This window comes from Eschrichtius robustus, chromosome 20 (genome assembly GCF_028021215.1).
Source record: "Eschrichtius robustus isolate mEscRob2 chromosome 20, mEscRob2.pri, whole genome shotgun sequence".
NCBI classification, from domain to species: Eukaryota; Metazoa; Chordata; class Mammalia; order Artiodactyla; family Eschrichtiidae; genus Eschrichtius; species Eschrichtius robustus.
Window position 1 is genome coordinate 49,185,562 of NC_090843.1, and position 19,015 is coordinate 49,204,576.

A 19,015-nucleotide genomic window follows, 5' to 3' on the forward strand; every position below is an offset into this window, starting at 1 on the left:
TAAGAAAAATCTCCTCTTTCTCCACTCCGTTAAGTCCCAGGAAGTTCAACATTTAAATCCTTAAAGGGCTTTTTTATTTTAGGAAAGAGATACATGTTGCACATAAGAGATGAGAGTAAAGAGGGTGGTGGGTGATTCCTTGAAGCAGCAGTCCCCAGCCTCTTCGGCACCAGGGACCGGTTTTGTGGAAGACAGTTCTTCCACGGACGGGGGCGGGGGTGGTGGTTTCGGGATGATTCAAGCGCATTACATTTATTGTGCACTTTATTATTATTACATTGTAATATATAATGAAATAATTATACAACTCACCATAATGCCGAATCAGTGGGATCCCTGAGCTTGTTTTCCTACAACTAGATGGTCCCATCAGGGGGTGATGGGAGACAGTGACACGCGAAGTGTGTGGCTTCTGTCCAGTCTACTCCGTAAGATGCAGCTTGTCACTTGCCACTCACTGATAGGGTTTTGATATGAGCCTGCAAGCAACTGATTTATTATGGTCTCTGTGCAGTCAAACCTCTCTGCTGATGATAATCGTATTTGCAGCCGCTACCTAGCGCTAGCATCACCGCCTCCGCTCCACCTCAGATCATCAGGCATTAGATTCTCATGAGGAGCGCACAACCTAGATCCCTCACATGCGCAGTTCACAGTAGGTTCCTATGAGAATCTAATGCCGCTGCTGATCTGACAGGAGGTGGAGCTCAGGTGGTAATGTGAGCAATGGGGAGCGGCTGTAAACACAGGTGAAGCTTCGCTCGCTGGCCCGCTGCTCACCTCCTGCTGTGTGGCCTGGTTCCTAACAGGCCACGGACTGATACTGGTCCGTGGCCCGGGGGTTGGGGACCTCTGCCTTAAAGCAAGGCTATGAAGGTGGGTCACCCTGGGGTCATCACACCCTGTACCCGGTTCTCACCATTGCAGGTAATGAAAATGCATGTAGCCAGTTGACCCAGAGCTGCACTGTTAGGGTGGCTTCCAGCCATGTGTGGGAACTTAAATGTATTGAAATTAGATAATTCAGTTTCTTGTTTACACTGGCCACATTTTCAAGTGTTCAACCGGCCTCATGGTTACCATACTGAACATCACAGATAACAGAACTTTTATTTCCACCATCAAATAAGGTTATATTGGACACTTGACCTAGATCCAGTTAGATTTGGGGAAACTAACTCATGGATCAGAACAGAACACACATTGATTGGTCACATTCTCCTCCTTGTAGGAAAGTCTACATAGAGAAAAAAATGTATGAACTGTTAGGCTAAATTTTTTCAAATGTGTATGTATAAACAACACTCTTTGAGGGAGATGAAGGAATAGGCTGATGTCTCAGATTGTCATTAGGTGGCCTGGTGAGCAAGGACTCCCAGCTTCCAGCTTTTCTGCTATTTAAAGGTTAACATGATTATCACACCTTGAGCAGATTTGTTATTGGAGTTCAGACAGTGGCAGGGAAGGGCAGGGAAAGCTGTCTTTAGAGTTTGGTTTATCCCCAGCCCAGGCACTGCCTAACCTCTGCTGGTCTCGTCGCCCAGGTGAGACTGTACCGGCCCAGCACAGAATGTTTAGGGTTACTATGACCAATTGTCATAGCCTATAGGGTGTCTGGAACGTTTGAAGAGTCTGTTTTGATCATCCAACCTGGTTACTAATGGGTTAGTTTTAAGAACTGACATTAACTCAAGGTGGGGAATCACTGGGCTCCTGAGTTGTCTCATCCATTTGTGGGTGAGTTATAGTCTAATTCTAGACCGAGTTCTAGAGAAACCTGTTTAGAGAAAAGAGTGAAATGGGGTTAGAGCTACAGTTGCATGAAAAGTTTTGAGAGCTGAGTTTTATACACTGTCAGGTAGGCGCGGGTAATCAACGATTCTAACAGTTTTTGAAGCGGAAGCATGCGCAGTGTGGTGGGGTAGGGATAACACTTGGCATTCCAGACCGAGCTAGTCGTCTAGCCCAGGGATCTGCATCGTCAGGAGCTACAAAAATCAGATTCCGGGACCGGTAGGCAGGGACGGGGGCTTTCGCAGTCGGGCGCGCTCCGCCCCGTGCTCCGTCCCGCCCCTTGCGCCGGCCCCGGCTTCCTCGTGACCCCCGCGCCCCGCCCCCTGGCCGGGAGCACCCCCGGCTGATTGGCCCTCCGCGGCGTATCCTCCGGCTGGCAGCCAGGCCGGCGTGTCACGTGGCCGAGCGGCGTCCTGGGCGCCGAGCTGCGGGCCGTTGGGCATGGACTCTCGGACCGCCGGGGCTTCGGCGCTGGGGGCGGCGAAGCCGCCGCCGGGTCTGCCGCTGCTGAGCACGCGGGAGGCGCCCCCCAGCCCGGGGGTGAGCGCGGCGCGGGGCCTGGGCGCGGCTACCACCTGCGGCCCGGGGCGGGAAGTTGCGGGGCTCGCGGGGCGGGCTGGGCGGGGGCCGCGGGGAGCCGGGGAAGCGCCTCGGACCCGCCTTCTGCAGCCCCGCCGTTTGGGCGCGCGCCCGAGCTGGAAACGGCCGGGCTGTGGGGCGCGGCACCCCGAGGACGTGGGTGGGCGCGCCGGGCCGGGAGGGCTGGCTGTCGGCCGCAGGGCGCCTGTGCGTCCTTGCTAAATGGGAGGTGATGCTGCTGACCCAGAGCTGGAGCCGCTACTGGGGGGCCTGGGCTGGGGCCAGGTGAGGGCAGCGAGGAGAGCGACTTTCCCTGAAGGGTCCGTGTGCCTTGGTGGGGATGCTCTGCTAAGCCTCAGCACCAGATGATGCCTCATGCGCTCTCGCCTTTTCTCGTCACTGAAACCAAAAGGCCGCGTTTGACGCAGGGTTTCCAGAAACTTGTTTTCATTTGCGCGCCAGACAGCTCCTGGCTTTTCAGAGACCGTTATTACAGTCATCTGCCCTTGTTTACAGTCAGCAATCCGTGTTAGAGGGTGAGCTCCTTGAGGGTAGGAACCCTCTGTTTAGTGCTGTAAACCCGGCGCCTAGCATAGTGCCTGGCACCGTAGACACACATATTAATTGGATGGAGGAATGGAATGCTTGTCTAAGCATCAAAGATATCATATCTTAACCAAAATATGAAAAATGTAGTGATAAGGAAAATTACTTTGGGGTGCAGGTAGGATGAAACTAATTTTGTCAGAGCAGAGCAGGAAGGTTTGTGCGCTTTCTCTCCAAGATGAGAAGATGGTGGTCCTGGCAAAGGCGTGGAGATGAAGAAATGCGGGGCAAATGGCTGGGAGCTTGAGTCCCGGAGCTGGGAGAGAGAAGTATGCTGCACAGGTTGATGGAACGTGAGGGGGAGGTGTGGATGCCACGGCGTATTTTGTGCTCCAGCAGTGGAGGCCTGTTGAGTTTTTCATCAGAGGAGTCATTAAGCGTGTAAGGCTGCGCAAGATGGGTGAGTGGGAAGGCAGTTAGGGAGCTCTTGCGGTGGAAGAGATGAGAGGTCCCACTACTGGTCGGCAGGAGTGACCAGGAGTTGTCGCTGACTACAGGAGATGGAATTGACTCATTAAATCCAGGTAGGACTAGATCATGAACTAATTGGGGCAGGTGCCAAACGTAGTTTAGATGTAGGGGCAAAGACGGTGGATTTCAATTCAACAGATGTTATATTCCTGCTGTGTGCTAGGTGTATTCATAAATGTTACCTCATTATAAACCTCCTGCAAGGTCAGAACAGTCATCCCCAATTTCCAGAGAAGGAAACCCAGGTGTGGTGGCTGAAGTGATTTGTCCAGGGTACACACTGAATGAATGGGATTGAAATCAGGTCTTCTCATGCAGGCTGTGAACATTTCTCATCCCACTTAGAAAGAGGTCTTAACAGGTGATAGGATTTCAGGAACTTTTGAGTGATGGGAGCAGAGAAGCATATGGGTGGCTATGGGAGAAGACGATTTCCCTTTAACAACTAAAGCTCTGTTGTCCCCATGTGTCAGGAGACAGAGAATTTGATAAAGGAGCTGTTAACTAGACAAAAAGTTAAGTAACTGAAAAGCTAAAAACAGGGAGGTAGCCCCTGCGGGGAAACAGCGATCAGCTAGGGCTGACGGAACAAAGGGGTGAGGTTGGAATGACTGAAATGTACAAGCTCAGAGGAGAGGCTTTGCGGGGAGCTGAAATTCCAACCTCTGAGGAGGGGGTACTGTCCCGGCTAGTGCTAGAGTCTCCGAGCTTGGAGGAGGGATCTTTCGGGCCCCGAGACTGAGGCCGCTCTACAGAGGGCTCGAGAGGAGGCTGGCTCTGCACGTGCTGGCAAACTGTACACTGGATTCAGTGGCCACTCTAGGAAGACAGGCGATCCTGCTGGCAGGGGTAATGCTGACAGGAAGAGGAAGCAGCAAGGCCCAGTCGAACAGGGCACAGCAGAGATGTGGGTGGCAGAGTCCCTGCCCCAGCCTCACAAAGGAGGGTGTATGGAAGCGTGGGTGTGGGGCTGAAATACTGGCCGTACCCGAGATATCCAAGTCCTGGGTAATTGTTTCTTCTTCCCGCAGGCTGCCTTTGCCCCAGCTGGCTGCTCCGGTCAGGAGAGAGAGACTGAGAAGGCTGCGGATCGACTAGGCAAGTAGGCAGCAGAGCCTGGGGTGGGTGTTGGGAGAGACCAAGGAGGTCTGTATTGTGAAAGCTTATCATCCGCGAGAGGCCCTTTGCCTCAGTGGCATTTAAACTACCTGAAACATAAACTGAAAACATAAACTGTGCCTGCCTTCTCATGTGAATGAAAAGAGCTGGTAATTAACGGCCTTATTTAAGGCAAAACATCTTATTGAAAGTAAATGATCAACCCTACTTCTAAAACTGGAAACAGAACAACAATTTTTAAATAAGCGCTCCGGTGGCTGAGGAACTCTGCACACTTGTTACTGCTGCCCTCTTAGTAAGTCTGCCAAAAATCTCCCGAGTGCACGACTAGGCCCTCTCTGGTCTGCCAGTTATTTTTTAAGACCTTCTTCCTTTTGTCGATTTCTTAGCCAGTGGAGCACAGAGCTTCCCTCATGATAGTCCTGCGCATGGTGAGGGCACCCATTGTGAAGAGGAAGGCTTTGCTGTGGATGACGAGGATTCTGATGGGGAACCGAGTCCCTGGGAGCTGTCAGAAGGGGTGTCTGGCTGTCCACGCAGGGAACAGGCTGCTGATCTTTTTAACGAGGACTGGGACTTGGAGTTGAAAGCAGATCAAGGGAATCCGTATGGTAGGTGTGGGGTTTTTGGGGTCCTAGGCCAGGCTTCTGAGACCCTCCTACACGTTAACCCCTCAACAGTTTGGAAGAGGGACCCACATCCATGAGCTTAGCCTGATAGCTCTCATAGGTCTGAAATTTCTGTGACAGCTCCTGTTTCATACGGGGGGTAAAAAGTGCCAGTTTTGCATTTTATTATATAATGTATTGGTCAGTTTTAACATTGAAACAATGTTACCATCTCCGAATATCTTAGTGGGAATCGAGCGGCTGCAGACAGAAGTGCTCTGTTCACCAGTTGCTTCCTCTGCGCTGCTAGGAACCAGTGTCTGAGAAGCAGGACTGTGGGTGGCGTCAGAGTGAAGGTGCTTGGGATTCTCCACCAAAGGAGGACTCTGTGTGTGTGTGTGTGTGTGTGTGTGTGTGTGTGTGTCTTTGTGTGTCTGTGTCTGCGTGCGTGCATGTGTTTAAGCAAAGACAGTGCAAGTGTCTGTTCCCTAGACATTGTTGGCTCTCTCTTTTCACTCTCCCTCCTTCCTTTAATTTGTCTTTTAAAACTGCCTGCAGATGCTGACGACATCCAGGGTTGCCTTTCTCAAGAGGTCAGACCCTGGGTGTGCTGTGCCCCGCAAGGAGACATGATCTATGACCCCAGTTGGCACCATCCACCTCCACTGATACCCCATTATTCCAAGATGGTCTTTGAAACGGGACAGTTTGATGATGCCGAAGACTGAGGGCATAGCTTTTGCCTGGTGAGTGGGTGGGCCCTCCAGGTCAATGTCTCCTTTCTTTGAGGTGAGATGTCATATCTGAGGAAACATTCCCAGTGATCCCCGAGTCGGGCACACAGACTGGTGTTAAATAAGGTCCTCTGTCCCCCAGTTCTGTTGTTGTTGTTGTTTTTAATGAGCTCCTCCTTGGAATGTGTGAGTGTTTATGTCTGTGTCGGGAAGGAATGGTGTTCTTTATAAATAAAAGTAGAAAAAAAAACCAGCATGCTTTTGCCTACTTTTTTAACCCCCTTTTTCATTAGATACTTCTGAGCAAAGCCTCACTCCTTCATTTAAAGCCCCTCACTTACATTTTCAGGATTGATGTTGTCTGAGATGAAACTACTCTGTGAAAGAAAACGATACTTTAGTTTTTGCCTCTGTAGATCTGGCCCTATTGACCAGAGATTGGAACCCAAGAGACACTGGTGACTTTGCGGCTGACTGCTATTCCTGTTGATGGAAAATTGACCATTTACTTAGTTAACAAGGACTTTCTGTCGGCTGGAAAATGAAATGGCAAATTAATTAAACCAGCAGTTGTATAGCCCTCAGTTGGCATGAAAGGATTTTACACTCTACTTTCCATTTAACCTTTTAATCCTTACAATTACTTCCATGTCACTTAAATTTTTTTTTTAACCTCATTTGGGAGATGAGGAAAATAAGGCTCAAAATGTTTTGACCTCTCCCAGATCACACAGCCAGGAAACGGCAGAAATGTGACCTGAACCCTCACATGACTCTGAAGTCTGTTCCCATGGTTGCCCGTGTGTGTGTGTGTGTGTGTGTGTGTGTGTGTGTGTGTGAGCCTGGAGGTGGGACCTGGGGACCACACCTTGGCAGGTCTGTGACACACCAGACCATGTCACCGTTGCCTCTTGGGCAGGCTAGGGATTGCTTCTTACCTCCCTGCCTCCGTATTGAAGCTGAATCAAGAAAAAGTTTCAGACCTGAAATCCACAGCAGTTAAATGAACAATTAACCATTTAAGCTATTTTTCAGAGACCCCATAAAATGTGTGAATAAGGCAGCACCTTATGAGGGAGGGCAGTAGCTTTGGCTGTGAGGAGCCCTCATGGCCAAGGTTGTCCTAGGGAGAAAAAATGGTCCCTTCCGCTGTCCTTGCTGGAGAGACAGTCGTAGACCACATCCCCGCACCACTCTTGCTTTACTCCTCCCAGTGCCATGGCTGATTAGACCATGAGTGTGTCTGACGTGAAAAGACGAACTTGAGAAATTGAGCTAAGAAACACTGAGAGCTTGAGGAGCATGGCAGAGCTGCCAAATAGAAAGGTGGTGTTATGGACAGGTTACGTCGGCTCATGTGTAATTATGAGGCAGCTGAAACTGAGTAAAAGCAGAAGTCACGAGGTGGGGAGATTACACGTATGTCAGAGGGAGGGATGGAAGAAAGAGTAAGGAAAGTACACGTGTGTGAGTATCTGAGCAAAGAAAACTTACAAGCTGCCGCTGCTGGGATCCATGGAATGGTTGTGAATTTAGACTCTCCTGCTTTTCAAAAGTTACTCTTTGCAGTTCCTCCTGGTTCTTTCCAGCAATATTCTCTTAGAGTTAAAGACATTAGAATGGCTTTCACAGCCAAAAGTTGTGTATGTCAGGAGAACAAGAAAAGGGGGGAGGGGCTAGTCAATTGTTCTGATTTAGGTATCGTTCTGGTGCCCCTCTTAGGATGGATCAAACAGAGAAGGATGGAGATGGGTAACTCCCCAGGCTGTGGACACTGGTTCACAGCCTGGGGAGTTAAGTGGGGTGAAGGGGGGGTGAAGTTCAAGTAAGAAAAAGAAAGTAGGGACGTGGAAAAATACTAATGATATAATAAGTGAAAATATAGGCTATAAAACCACTCTGATTATACTGGAAACATGAAAAAATGGCATATGTAAGTGCTAAGGATTAATATGGACAAATGGAAACAATTTGATTAGACGGTGGAGGTGTTGGCAGTTTGCTTTTATATTTTTGTTATTTTAATATAGATTTTGCAATGAGGTATTTAAAGACAAGTTGTTATCCTAAAACAGAGTTGCCTCCTCTGCCTAGCCTTCCCCATTCTCTCTGACAAATATCCCAACACTTGGCTCCCTCTGCTGCAATCACCGGCTTACGGGTCCACCTCCCTCCTTAGGGTGAGTGCTCTTTGAAGGCAGGACCACATCTTACTCCTCAGTATCCCTGTTTCATAGCTTTTGCCCAGCATGAAAACATTCAGTAAATACTGGCTCAAATTCAGTCTTCTTCAGTAATGGTGCGGTATTTGCCCAGGCTGTGTTTAGGGTTGACTGACAACATCCCAAGCTGGTGATGGAAGAACAAGGTAGGGACTTCCCTGGAGGTCCAGTGGTTATGACTCCGTGCGTCCATTGCAGGGGGCACAGTTTTGATCCCTGGTTGGGGCACTAAGATCCCGCATGCCGCACAGCATGGCCAAAAAATGAAATAATTATCTCAGAAGGAGCCCATTCATTGCTGGCTGGTGCTACTTGTTGGAAAAGTCTCTCTTGTATGGAGTTGGAGTCTACCCATTTGGTGGTCGTGGTCTGCTCTGTGGTCCTGACACTCTTTCCAATGTAGGAAATGAGCACTCTTATCCTCTCTCTGGCTTTTCCTTTTCTAGGCTGTTGTAAACATGTGTCTGGAATCAGGGGGCCGGGGGAGGGGGGAAGGAGGTGGAAGGGGAAGGGAGAGGGGACTGTTTTGGGGATTTTTGAGGTTTTGGCAGGCGTTGCAGCATTGAGAGAGGTTGAGCTTGTTCAGCGAGGGCTTGTGGAATAGAGGAGGGCCAAGGACAGCGCCCTGGGGAGCGTTAGCGATTACAGGGTAAATGGAAGAATCGGATCCCAAGGGCAGGCTGTGGCAGAGGAGGAGGAAAACCAGGTGAGTGTAGGCACCACTCAAGCCAAATCTAAGGAGAAGAGAGTTTTAAGGAAGAGGGAGCGGCCATCTCTTCTAGAGAGAGGCAAAGTAAGATGCAGGCTGAAAAGGTATTTTGGGATGTGGGAATCAGAAAGTGCTCAGAGAATGTATTGACTTGGGGCAGGGATGGGGACAGGGCATTGCAGGCTAACACATTTTGGGGGACGCACCTGAGCTACTGTTTCTCTTGGCTGGGGGGGCAATGGTGACATCCGGCCAACTGTTCTCAGAATGCACAAGCCAGGCTGGAAGAGGCAGCCATGGGACAGAAAAGGAGGGACCAGGGAGAGGGACAGAAGTGGGCAGAGGCTGCTGGAGAAATAGAGGCACGAAGGGACTGTTCGGAGGGACAGAAGAGAAACTCTTATTCTGGCGTTTCTTTCAGACAACATCATTTACCAGGAAAGAAACCACAGCTGACCACTTTAAAAATCTTGGGTGATGGAAAAGAGAGGAAAAACATTATTTATCGTGTGGCTGGATGACATTTCAGATATACCCTCATTTCTCTCCTGCCCTCTCTCCGTGCAAGCAGGCTCATTGCCTTAGTGGAGGCATGTGACAGAGTCGAAACAGCCAAGAAATTTTTTTAGTTTTGGTTTTACAAAAAGGGATTTTTAAATTAAAAAAAATTTTTTTTTGGTAAGGAGGCAAGGGAGTTTGGGGCCAACAGACTATGAATCTTGTAGACATTTGGGAAGAAAGAATTTTCCCCAGGCCAAAAAAAAAAAAAAAAAATTCCCTGGGCTATGAGAAGGAAGATGGAGAGAAGAGAGAGAGAGATCTGGAGACGCTAAGAGCAGATGGAATGATGAGCCCTGCTTCTTGATGTGTCCCTGGGGAGTTAGGTCCCCAGAGACTGATAGATGTTGGTTCTTTTAGGCAGTCAGGACCATCTGGCAAAAGGTGCCCAGGCCTTGAGCATGCAGAGAACCTGATGGACCCAGAGGGGCCGTGGGACAAAGAGGACCTGTGAAGGTGGATATTGGATGACGTCATGCACTGCTTGAGGAAGTTGAGAACCCCAGAAGGCCCAGATGGAAGCTCGGTGTCGGAAATTGGGATGGTCAGAGAGACGACAGTTTTGCTTCTTGAACCCCCAAGATGCAGGAGATGCAGAGTTAACAGAAGCCTAGATGAGAACGACTTATTGCTGGAGGCAGGGGACCAGATCCATCAGGTAGGTAGAGAATGGCATATTGAAAGTATCATCATGGGTTGATTCATATCAGAGTGCTGATAATTTTTTCTTCGTTTTTATTTTCTATCTGGATGAAAAACTTGCCATTTTTGTACTGTGGCAGAACAAACAGAATTGTGCCGTTCACAGTTTGTATAAGTGGTTTTGTGTATTATTATTTTTTTAAGTTACAAATGCATTGGAAGTTTCCTGGGTACTCTTTTTTAAAAATTTTATTTATTTTTATTTTTGGCTGCGTTGGGTCTTTGTTGCTGCGCACGGGCTTTAGCTGCGGCGAGCGGGGGCTACTCTTCGTTGCAGTGCGCAGGCTTCTCATTAAGGTGGCTTCTCTTGTTGTGGAGCACGGGCTCTAGGTGCGCAGACTTCAGTAGTTGTGGCACACGGGCGCACGGGCTTACTTGCTCCCCGGCATGTGGGACCTTCCCGGACCAGGGCTCGAACCCATGTCCCCAGCGTTGGCAGGCGGATTCTTAACAACTGCGCCACCAGGGAAGTCCCAGTTTTGTGTATTTTTGATGGCTCTGGTGTGTTTCTGTCTGTTATAGCTTTCTTCCCTTTGGGAAGGTCTGGGGGAATATACCCTTTCACCCCACCCCTAAATTAGTTTGGTGCTGTTTATAGTGGGGACAGTTTGGTCATCCTGAGACCCCAGGGCGGGGATGGTAGATGGTGCTTCCCCTAGCTTTCTCTCAGTTGCCTGGGTGGCTGGGTGGGTTGACTGAAGGCTGCAGGGACCACTCTCTTTATATACAGAAGCAGCTGGCTGGACTCTGCAAGGCTCCAGTGCCCTGAGGAAATCGGAGACTGTCTTCCAGGGGGACGGAAGCACACTCGCTGGCTAAGTAAATATCTTGGCGCTGCACTGCCCTTGGTTTTCCGGAGTTTGCATTCTTGGGCCCAGCTTTTCACAGGATGGTTGGAATATGGAGAAAGAGGAAAAAACACAAAAAACAAAAAAAACAACCCAATACTCTGGCTGTAGCCCATCTGGATTCTGCCTCCCAGTTCTCCCAGAGCAGATTCCCCACCCAAATAGCAGAATGCTGGATCTGGAGCACTCTGTGTGAGCGTGCACATGTGTGTGCGAGTGTGGCAGGCCCAGGAGAAGTTGGAGGGTGTAACAGGAGGGCAAGCAGCACGGCTGGCTCCCACTTTGTTGACTTAGCGAGTCTGGCTGCAAAGCCAAGGCCTTTGGAAAGAACGGCCCCCCAGCTTCCGGCAGTTTCTGTTGAGCTGGTTCCAGGACTGAGCTAGATCCTGCAGGTGCTGATGGGCAGGAGGAGAGTTCAGTTGGGTTCCAGGGCACCAAGGTTTGGAGAGTTCCACTAGGATTTGTGCTTGCTGCGGGCCTGGGGAAAAAAACACAGCCACAGTTTCAGAAGGAGATATTTCTCTCCGTCTTACAGGATTCTCCGGTCCTCCCCTTTGAGTCAGAGAGATAAATTTCCCCAGGAGGCAGGCTCCCACTCTCTGACCATTGCAAGGTACAGTTGGCTTTCCTTTTTTACTTTTTCTTCCACCCACCCTCCCCTTTTCTGGTGAGGTGATTTTGATTTCAAAAGCCATTTCCTCTGACAGCTTCTCATTAGCTGTTGAACAAATGTGGCAGATATAAGTCAGAGCCATGTGTTTGGCAACTCAAGGCAGGCGCCTGAATTTCTCCTGGCTGCCGCCTGTAGCGTTATTCCATCCCTCCAGCAGGTGGCAGTAAAGACCCATCGCCGCTCTGTCTCCTGCGTGACCCACGGGGAGGGAAGAGTGAGGGGCCCTGGAGGAGATGCTGAGCTTGCTCGGGGTTACCTTCCTGTCAGTGGGCGTCCTACTGGTTGGCAAGCTCACCTGTGAGTTCATGGCAGGATTTACTCCTGATTTTATAGATGGGTTTTCTCAGAAAAAGTTACTGTGAAATTTAGGGAAAGAGTCATCATTATCCCCCTCTCCCCTACCCCAGCACCTACCCCAGAGTCTGGCATATAGTAAGTGCTTAATATATGCTTGCTGTGTAAATTTTTTTTTTTTAAGAGAGTAGATCTTTTTATTTTTAATTAATTTATTTATCTTTGGCTTCGTTGCTGCACGCGGGCTTTCTCTAGTTGCGGCGAGCAGGGGCTACTCTTCATTGCAGTGCGCGGGCTTCTCATTGTGGTGGCTTCTCATTGCGGAGCACGGGCTCTAGGCGCACGGGCTTCGGTAGGTGTGCCACGCAGGCTCAGTAGTTGTGGCTCGCAGGCTCTAGAGCACAGGCTCAGTAGTTGTGGTGCACGGGCTTAGTTGCTCCGCGGCATGTGGGATCTTCCTGGACCAGGGCTCGAACCTGTGTCCCCTGCATTGGCAGGTGGGTTCTTAACCACTGCGCCACCAGGGAAGCCCTGCTGTGTAGATTTGATCTTTAGTCATCAATTTATTTCTGAACACCTGCTATATACTATGTACTCAGGATGGACCTGGTTCCTGCTTTCAGGGAGCTCAGAGTCTAGGGGGAAGTTGATGGCACATAAATGGACCCTTGTGTTAGCACAGGAGAACTACAAAAGCCCAGGGTATGGTGGGAACCCAGAAGAAGGGGTGGGAGGTCAAAGAGACCCCTCAAAGCAGACAGCCTAGAAGCTGAGTCCTGGAGGACTTGGCCAGGAAGTGGGATGGGTGGTCGCCCAGGCAGAGGGAGCTGTGTGTGCAAAGGCCCCTAGGTGTGAGAGGTCTTGTGTGTTTGGGGACATGGTGAGGGATGGTCAGGTAAGCAAGAGTCCTCGGAAGCTATGCCAAGGGGCTTGCAGGGTTCTTAGCAGGAACGTGTCCTGGGCAGATTTTCACTTTCGGAAGAACTTTCTAGTTCCCGGTGGAGACTGGTGGGAGGAGGCTGAGACTCAAGCCAGGGAGGTCAGTCTGGGGGCTGTAATCTAGTAGGAGAGGATGGGGACCTAAACTAGGGTGACAGCTATGGAGATGGAGGGGAACGAACAGATTGGGACTATTTATAGAAGTGGGGACAGATTGGCTGTAAGGGTAGAGCAAGAGACAGGAAAGAGTCTGGGATGAGCTTGAGGTCCATCCTGGCTTGGGCAACCAGGTGGATGAAACAGTCTCTTATGAGTGAATGATCTTTAGATTCATAAGACCTTTCACAGCCAGTATTTTAAGAGGAAGGTGCTCCCTGTTCCAGATGTTCAACTTTGCTCTCAGGGTTTGGAGGACTCCCCAGGGCTGTGTAGCCCTCCACCTTGAACTTCACCTGTGAAGCTCACACGTCCAGGGCACCCTCTGTCTTTCCTATGCTTGGAGAGCAGATGCTCAGGAGATGGAACCTTCTTGCACATGGTGTGTGGGGTGGACACTCTGATTGCCTCCCTTACATCCATTGCCCTCCTCTTGATGATCACCCCTTCCTCGTGTCTCTCATGGACCACGGGGAAAGCTAACCCCACCCCTGGACGTAGGGGTGGGGTATGGGGGTCAGGTCTAAGTTGACCTGTATATCTCATCTTCTGTATGAGTCTCCTAGGCCTGCTTAACAAATAACCATGAACTTGGTGGCTTAAGACAACAGAAACTTATTTTCTCACAGTTCTGGAGTCCAGAAGTTCAAAATCAAGTTATCGGCAGGGCTGTGCCCCCTCCAGAGGCTCTAGGGGAGATTCTGTTCGTTAATCCCTTCAGCTTCCGGTGGCTGCCAGAATCCTTGGCTTGTAAGCTGCTCAGCCCAGGCACTGCCTCCCCTTCACAAGCCTCTCCTATTCTCTTCTGTCTCTTGTAAGGATACTTGTCATCGGATTTAGGGCCTACCTGGGTTATCCAGGATGATGTCATCACAAGATCCTTAACTTAATTGCATCTACAAAGACCACTTTTCCCAATAAGGTCACATTCACAGGTCCAGGGATTAGGAGGGAGACATATCTTTTGGGGGGCTGCCATTCAACCCACTACAACCTCTGTGGGTGGCAAGACAATGAAATGGGGACCATGATGGCATCATTGAGCCCCTATGGACCAACCCTGGAAGCCTGCCTGCTTCAGGACTGTCAGTTATGCAATTCAATAAATCCTCCTTACTGCTTTGACATGACTTTCCCCCGTCTCTTGCTGCTGAATGCCTCCCGACTGATAATATGTGCCCATTTGGAGTCCTGCATGCAGGCAGTTGGGTGTGGGGAGAGATCACAGCAAATGGAATTCTCCTCTGCTGGGCTCTATTGTTGACACTCTGTGTGACCTTGGGCAGACCACAGGCTCCCTGACCATCGGTTTGAATGCATAAATGGGGCCCTTGTCCCTGCGAAAGGCTCTTCAAAATGGAAGCCACTGTGGTTTCTGTTGTTATGGCCTCTGCATTCCAAGAAAGACGTAATAGAACTGGAAAGGGGCCAAACAATGGAGTGATGAAGGGCTTTTTACCATCAGGGCAAGCTCCACAGTGAGAATTCTCCAGCCGGGAAAGATGGAGGCTGAGGAGGGGACAGAACTAAAGTCCTTTCTATGATAAGGCATATCCACAAGGCGGAACAGACTTGTTCCTCAAATCCCAGAGTCCTTAGAAGTCTAGGGGGGTACTCCTGAAACTTTGAGAAGTTGTTTCAGGGCAAATGATAGGAAGCGCTCTTTTCAACAGTGGAAAGGTTGACTGGAGGCATGTGGGCAGCGCGGTGTACTGCACGCGGCATCGGGGAGACCTGGGTTCCACTCCTGGCCCCAGTGGTGTGACGGTGAGCAATCCTCTTTTCTCCCTGAGTCTCAGAGTGCTCGCTGGTAAATTGAGGGGCAATAAACCTGGCAGTAAGCCAGGAGTGAACTTCTACAGACTCACCACTGCGCTCCCCACCCCCCAGCGTTGACTCCCCTGAGATCAGCTTCCTGCTTGTTACTAGTTTCTGTCATGGGCTCACTGCAGAACCCCTGTGCATGCATGAGATCTTCTCTCCTCTCCCTTACTCAGAACCACTTAAGCAATTCTCTCCTACCTTTCCTACATCATCTATTTCACCCTCCTTACCACTATCATTTCTCCCATCTGAAAACAACCCTCCCGTAATCCCACTTCTCTCTCTAGCTCCTGCCCACTTTCTCAGCCCTACTCTGCAGCAAAACACCTTGCGAGAATTGTCTGTACTTGTCTCTTTTGCTCAATGAATCTTTACAAAATGAACACACTCATGTAACTACCATCTAGGTTTTCGAAAAACAAGGAATATTATCAATACCTCAGAAGCCCTGTCTTCCTCCCAATCACTTACCCCTCTCTACACCCCAAAATAACAACCATCCCGACTTACAACACCATAGATGAGTTTTATCTTTTTCATCTTATTGCATAAAATACTTAAATTTATCATCTTAAACATTTCAAAGCATACAATTCAGTGGCATTTAGTACACTCACAGTGTTGTGCAACCATCCCCGTGACCTAGTTTCAGAACATTTTCATCACTTCAAAAGGAAACCCCACACCTATTAGCAGTCACTCCCCATCCCCCATTCTCCTCAGCCCCTGGCAACCACGAATCTGCTTTATGTCTCTATGGACTTGCCAATTCTGGACATGTCATATAAATGGAATCACACGATATATGGCCTTTTGTGTCTGGTGTCTCTCACTTAGCAAAATGTTTTCAAGGTTCATCCATGTTGTAGCATGTGTCAGTACTTCATTCCTTCTTTACGGCGGAATAACATTCCGTTGTATTTCTACACGACATTTCTGTATCCATTCATCAGTTGATGGACATTTGGGTTGTTTCCACCTTTTGGCGATCATGAATAGTGCTGCTATGAACATTCGTGTACAGATTTTTGTTTGAACACCAATTTTGTCTGTTTTCAAACTTTAACATTGGGCACATGATTCATATTCTTTTTTAAAAAATTAATTATTTTAAATTGAAGTATAGTTTATTTACAGTGTTTCAGGTATATAGCAAAGTGATCCAGTTATATATATGTATTCTTTTTCAGATTCTTTTCCATTACAAGTTATTACAGGATACTGAATATAGTTCCCTGTGCTATACAGTAGGTCCTTGTTGTTCATCTGTTTTATATATAGTAGTGTGTATCTGTTAATCCCAAACTCCTACTTTGTCCCTTCCCCCCCTTTTCCTCTTTGGTAACCATTTGTTTGTTTTCTATGCCTGTGAGTCTATTTCTGTTTTATAAATAAGTTCATTTGTATCATTTTTTTTAGATTCCACATATAAGTGATATCATATGATATTTGTCTTTCTCTGTCTGGCTTACTTCACTTAGCTGCAAATGGCATTATTTCATTCTTTTTTATGGCTGAGTAATATTCCGTTGTACATGTATACCACATTTTCTTTATCCATTCATCTGTCGATGGACATTTAGGTTGCTTCCATGTCTTGGCTATTGTACATAGTGCTGCTATGAATATTGGGATGCATGTATCTTTTCAAATTAGAGTTTTCGTTTTTTCCAGATAGATGCCCAGGAGTGGGTTTGCTGGATCAGATTCATCTTCTTTTTCTGTCTGACTTCGTACTTTGTGAAGATTATATTCTCTAATAAGAGATGCATCCACATTACTGCATAGCAGTAGCTCGCTCATTCACATTGCTCGATAAAATGTCATTATGTGAATATATCAATTTTATCTAATCTATTGTTGATGGGTCAGTCCAGTTCTGGGTTATTACAAAGAATGCTGTTGTGAACGTTCTCGTTCATGTCTTTTGGTGAACACATGTAGAGATTTGCTATCAGACATATACCTAGGAATGGAATCACTGGGTCATAGATGCTGCCAAAGGGTTTTCCAAGGTTGTTGCAATTTTCACTCCCCCAGAAATATGTGAAAGTTTTACTTGCTCCACATCTTCACTAACACGTGACATTTCCACCCGAATGTTTAATAGATATCTCAAACCCAGTAAGCCCCAAACTTAACTCTTATGTTCTCCTAAAAACCTGTTCCCTCTTTAGTCGATGGCAACTTTGTCCTTCCAATTGCTCAGGCCAGAAACCTTGGAGTCACCACGATCTTCCCTTTTTTGATACCTGACATCCAACACATCCAAAATATGACCTCATCCTTTATCCTGCTGCCATCCTTGCTGGAGCCATCGTTTCTCACCTAGATTCCTGGAATGTCTTCCTATTTGGTGTTCCAGCTTCCATTCCACATATGAGCACAGCAGCTGCCAGGGTGATCTTTTTAAAAAAAATTGTGGTAAAATATGCATAACATAAAATTTACCATTTTAACGGGTATGGTTCAGTGGCGTTAAGTACATTCACGTTGTTGTGCTACCATCGCCACAGGGTGATCCTTGTGTGCATAAGGTAGACCATGTTAATCCTCTGCTCAAACTCCTCCAATGGACCCACACTCCGGAGGAAGAGTCCAAGGTCTTACGACAGCACGCCAGGCCTTGGCCAACCTGGTCTCCTGTTATTCCTGTGATTTCATCTCCTTCTACTTCTCCTTGGCTCTCTCTACCCCAGCCCCTTGAGCCTTCTTGTGTTCCTGGAACAAGCCTGGCATGAGTCTGCCTTAGGGCCTTTGAGTTGGCGATCACCTCTGCCTGCCCGGAATGCTCTGTCCCAGAGAGTCTTACGGCTAACTCTCTTGCCTCCCCCACCCACCCCGGAGTCTTGCTCAATCAGCTTGAGGATTTTTGCCCACTATCTCTGAATTTAAATATAAGAGCTGGGACTTCCCTGGCGGTCCAGTGGTTAAGACTCTGCACTTCCAGTGCAGGGGGCACGGGTTCAATCCCTGGTCGGGGAACTAAGATACCGCATGCTGTGCGGTGCAGCCAAAAAAAAAAAAAAAAAAAAAAAAGAATTTATCTTTAAAAAATATATATAAGAGCTGGCTTGTGGTTAAAGAATTCTCATGGTAAAGGTTTTTTGTTTGTTTGTTTTCCTTCCCACCTGCTTCCAGTGTTTAACATGGGCAATTTTCCTTGCTCCTCTGGGGGGAAAAGGAGTTTATTTCTTGCCCACTCTTGTACTGAAGATGGGGCCCAGCCTTATGGGAAGCTCTCCATTTAATTCTTCACCTTGACCGGGCTGGGGTTTGTGTCCTTGTCCATGCAGTCTATGAGGCATTGGAAACCAGTACTCAAGATCATGTGGGTTTGACACAGGTCCTCAGGGAGAAAGCCAGCTTCTACATTCTCTCCGGTTTCCTGCTTTCCCTTCCTCTTTGGCCTCTGACTATTCTTAACCCTTTATGCCAGCTCACTTGGTGCCTTTAAAGGACTGAAAATGTTTTGTCCAGCCTTTTGACTGTTTCAGCAGGAAGTAGTTTGGGGTGTCTAGTCGGCTCTGTGGCCAGAATCAGAAGTCCGTTCAACGTCAGCTTTAGGGAGACAGCACATTGTAGGAGAAAAGACTGGGGTTCAGGAATCCTTGGTCCTGCCTTCAAACTAGCTGTGATTTTAGACCAGTCACATCACACAGACCCCCTGGGCCTCAGCTTCTCACCTGATAAGATAAGGGCTTAGGGGCGGGTGGCCTCAAAGATTCTGTGATTCCACGTTAACTGACAGACCATCTCTGTTTTGATGGAGTTCATGACTGTGAGGGGAGAAAGCTCCCAGTTCAGGTGGCCTTTCTGTGTGCTCTCAATGATCTTCCAGGCCCTGGGTCTGGTTTGGGAGAGGAGATGACAAATGTGGAATGCCAGTGGTAAGAAATATGAAATGAAGGGCAATTTATCAATTCCCCAGAGACTGGGGAGGGGCAGGGAGGAGGGAAGACACTGACATTGCACATGGGAAAAGGGCCACGGATGCTGGGTGGGTAGTGGAGACAAGAGTATGGACATGGTGAGTCTGTGGGTGAGGATCTGCCCTTGTGCTGGTAACTTGGGTCCCCAAAAGAAGGTCCCGAAGACAGAGGCTTAGGGCTTGGCCAACAACCCCCCTTCCCTTTTTCTCCTTCCCAGTCAATACATTGTTTAGTCTGGAGAGTTTTT

General features: G+C 48.5%; 1 protein-coding gene and 1 long non-coding RNA gene across 2 annotated transcripts in view; both read left to right on the top strand.

Annotated features, from left to right (window-relative positions):
- Positions 1 to 2,183: 2,183 nt before the first annotated feature.
- COPRS (coordinator of PRMT5 and differentiation stimulator) lies at positions 2,184 to 6,164 on the top strand. The gene is made up of 4 exons (XM_068531571.1): positions 2,184 to 2,334; positions 4,482 to 4,552; positions 4,963 to 5,180; positions 5,736 to 6,164. The coding sequence occupies exons 1-4, from the start codon at positions 2,236 to 2,238 to the stop codon at positions 5,903 to 5,905; spliced, it is 558 nt and encodes a 185-aa protein (XP_068387672.1). The 5' UTR covers positions 2,184 to 2,235; the 3' UTR covers positions 5,906 to 6,164.
- A 2,588-nt stretch (positions 6,165 to 8,752) lies between these two features.
- Positions 8,753 to 19,015, top strand: part of LOC137754799 (uncharacterized) — a 28,175-nt gene continuing 17,912 nt past the window's right edge. Inside the window, exons 1-2 of the long non-coding RNA XR_011071930.1 lie at positions 8,753 to 8,839; positions 9,761 to 10,058. This is a non-coding gene — a long non-coding RNA (uncharacterized lncRNA). The remainder of the gene's footprint in view (positions 8,840 to 9,760; positions 10,059 to 19,015) is intronic.

What these genes read in the sequence shown, in the direction of transcription:
- COPRS (XM_068531571.1), top strand. Translation starts at nt 2,236, where the DNA reads ATGGACTCTCGGACCGCCGGGGCTTCGGCGCTGGGGGCGGCGAAGCCG. An exon ending in AGGCGCCCCCCAGCCCGGGG is followed by an intron (nt 2,335 to 4,481) that starts GTGAGCGCGGCG and finishes TTCTTCCCGCAG; the next exon opens with GCTGCCTTTGCCCCAGCTGG. An exon ending in AGATCAAGGGAATCCGTATG is followed by an intron (nt 5,181 to 5,735) that starts GTAGGTGTGGGG and finishes AACTGCCTGCAG; the next exon opens with ATGCTGACGACATCCAGGGT.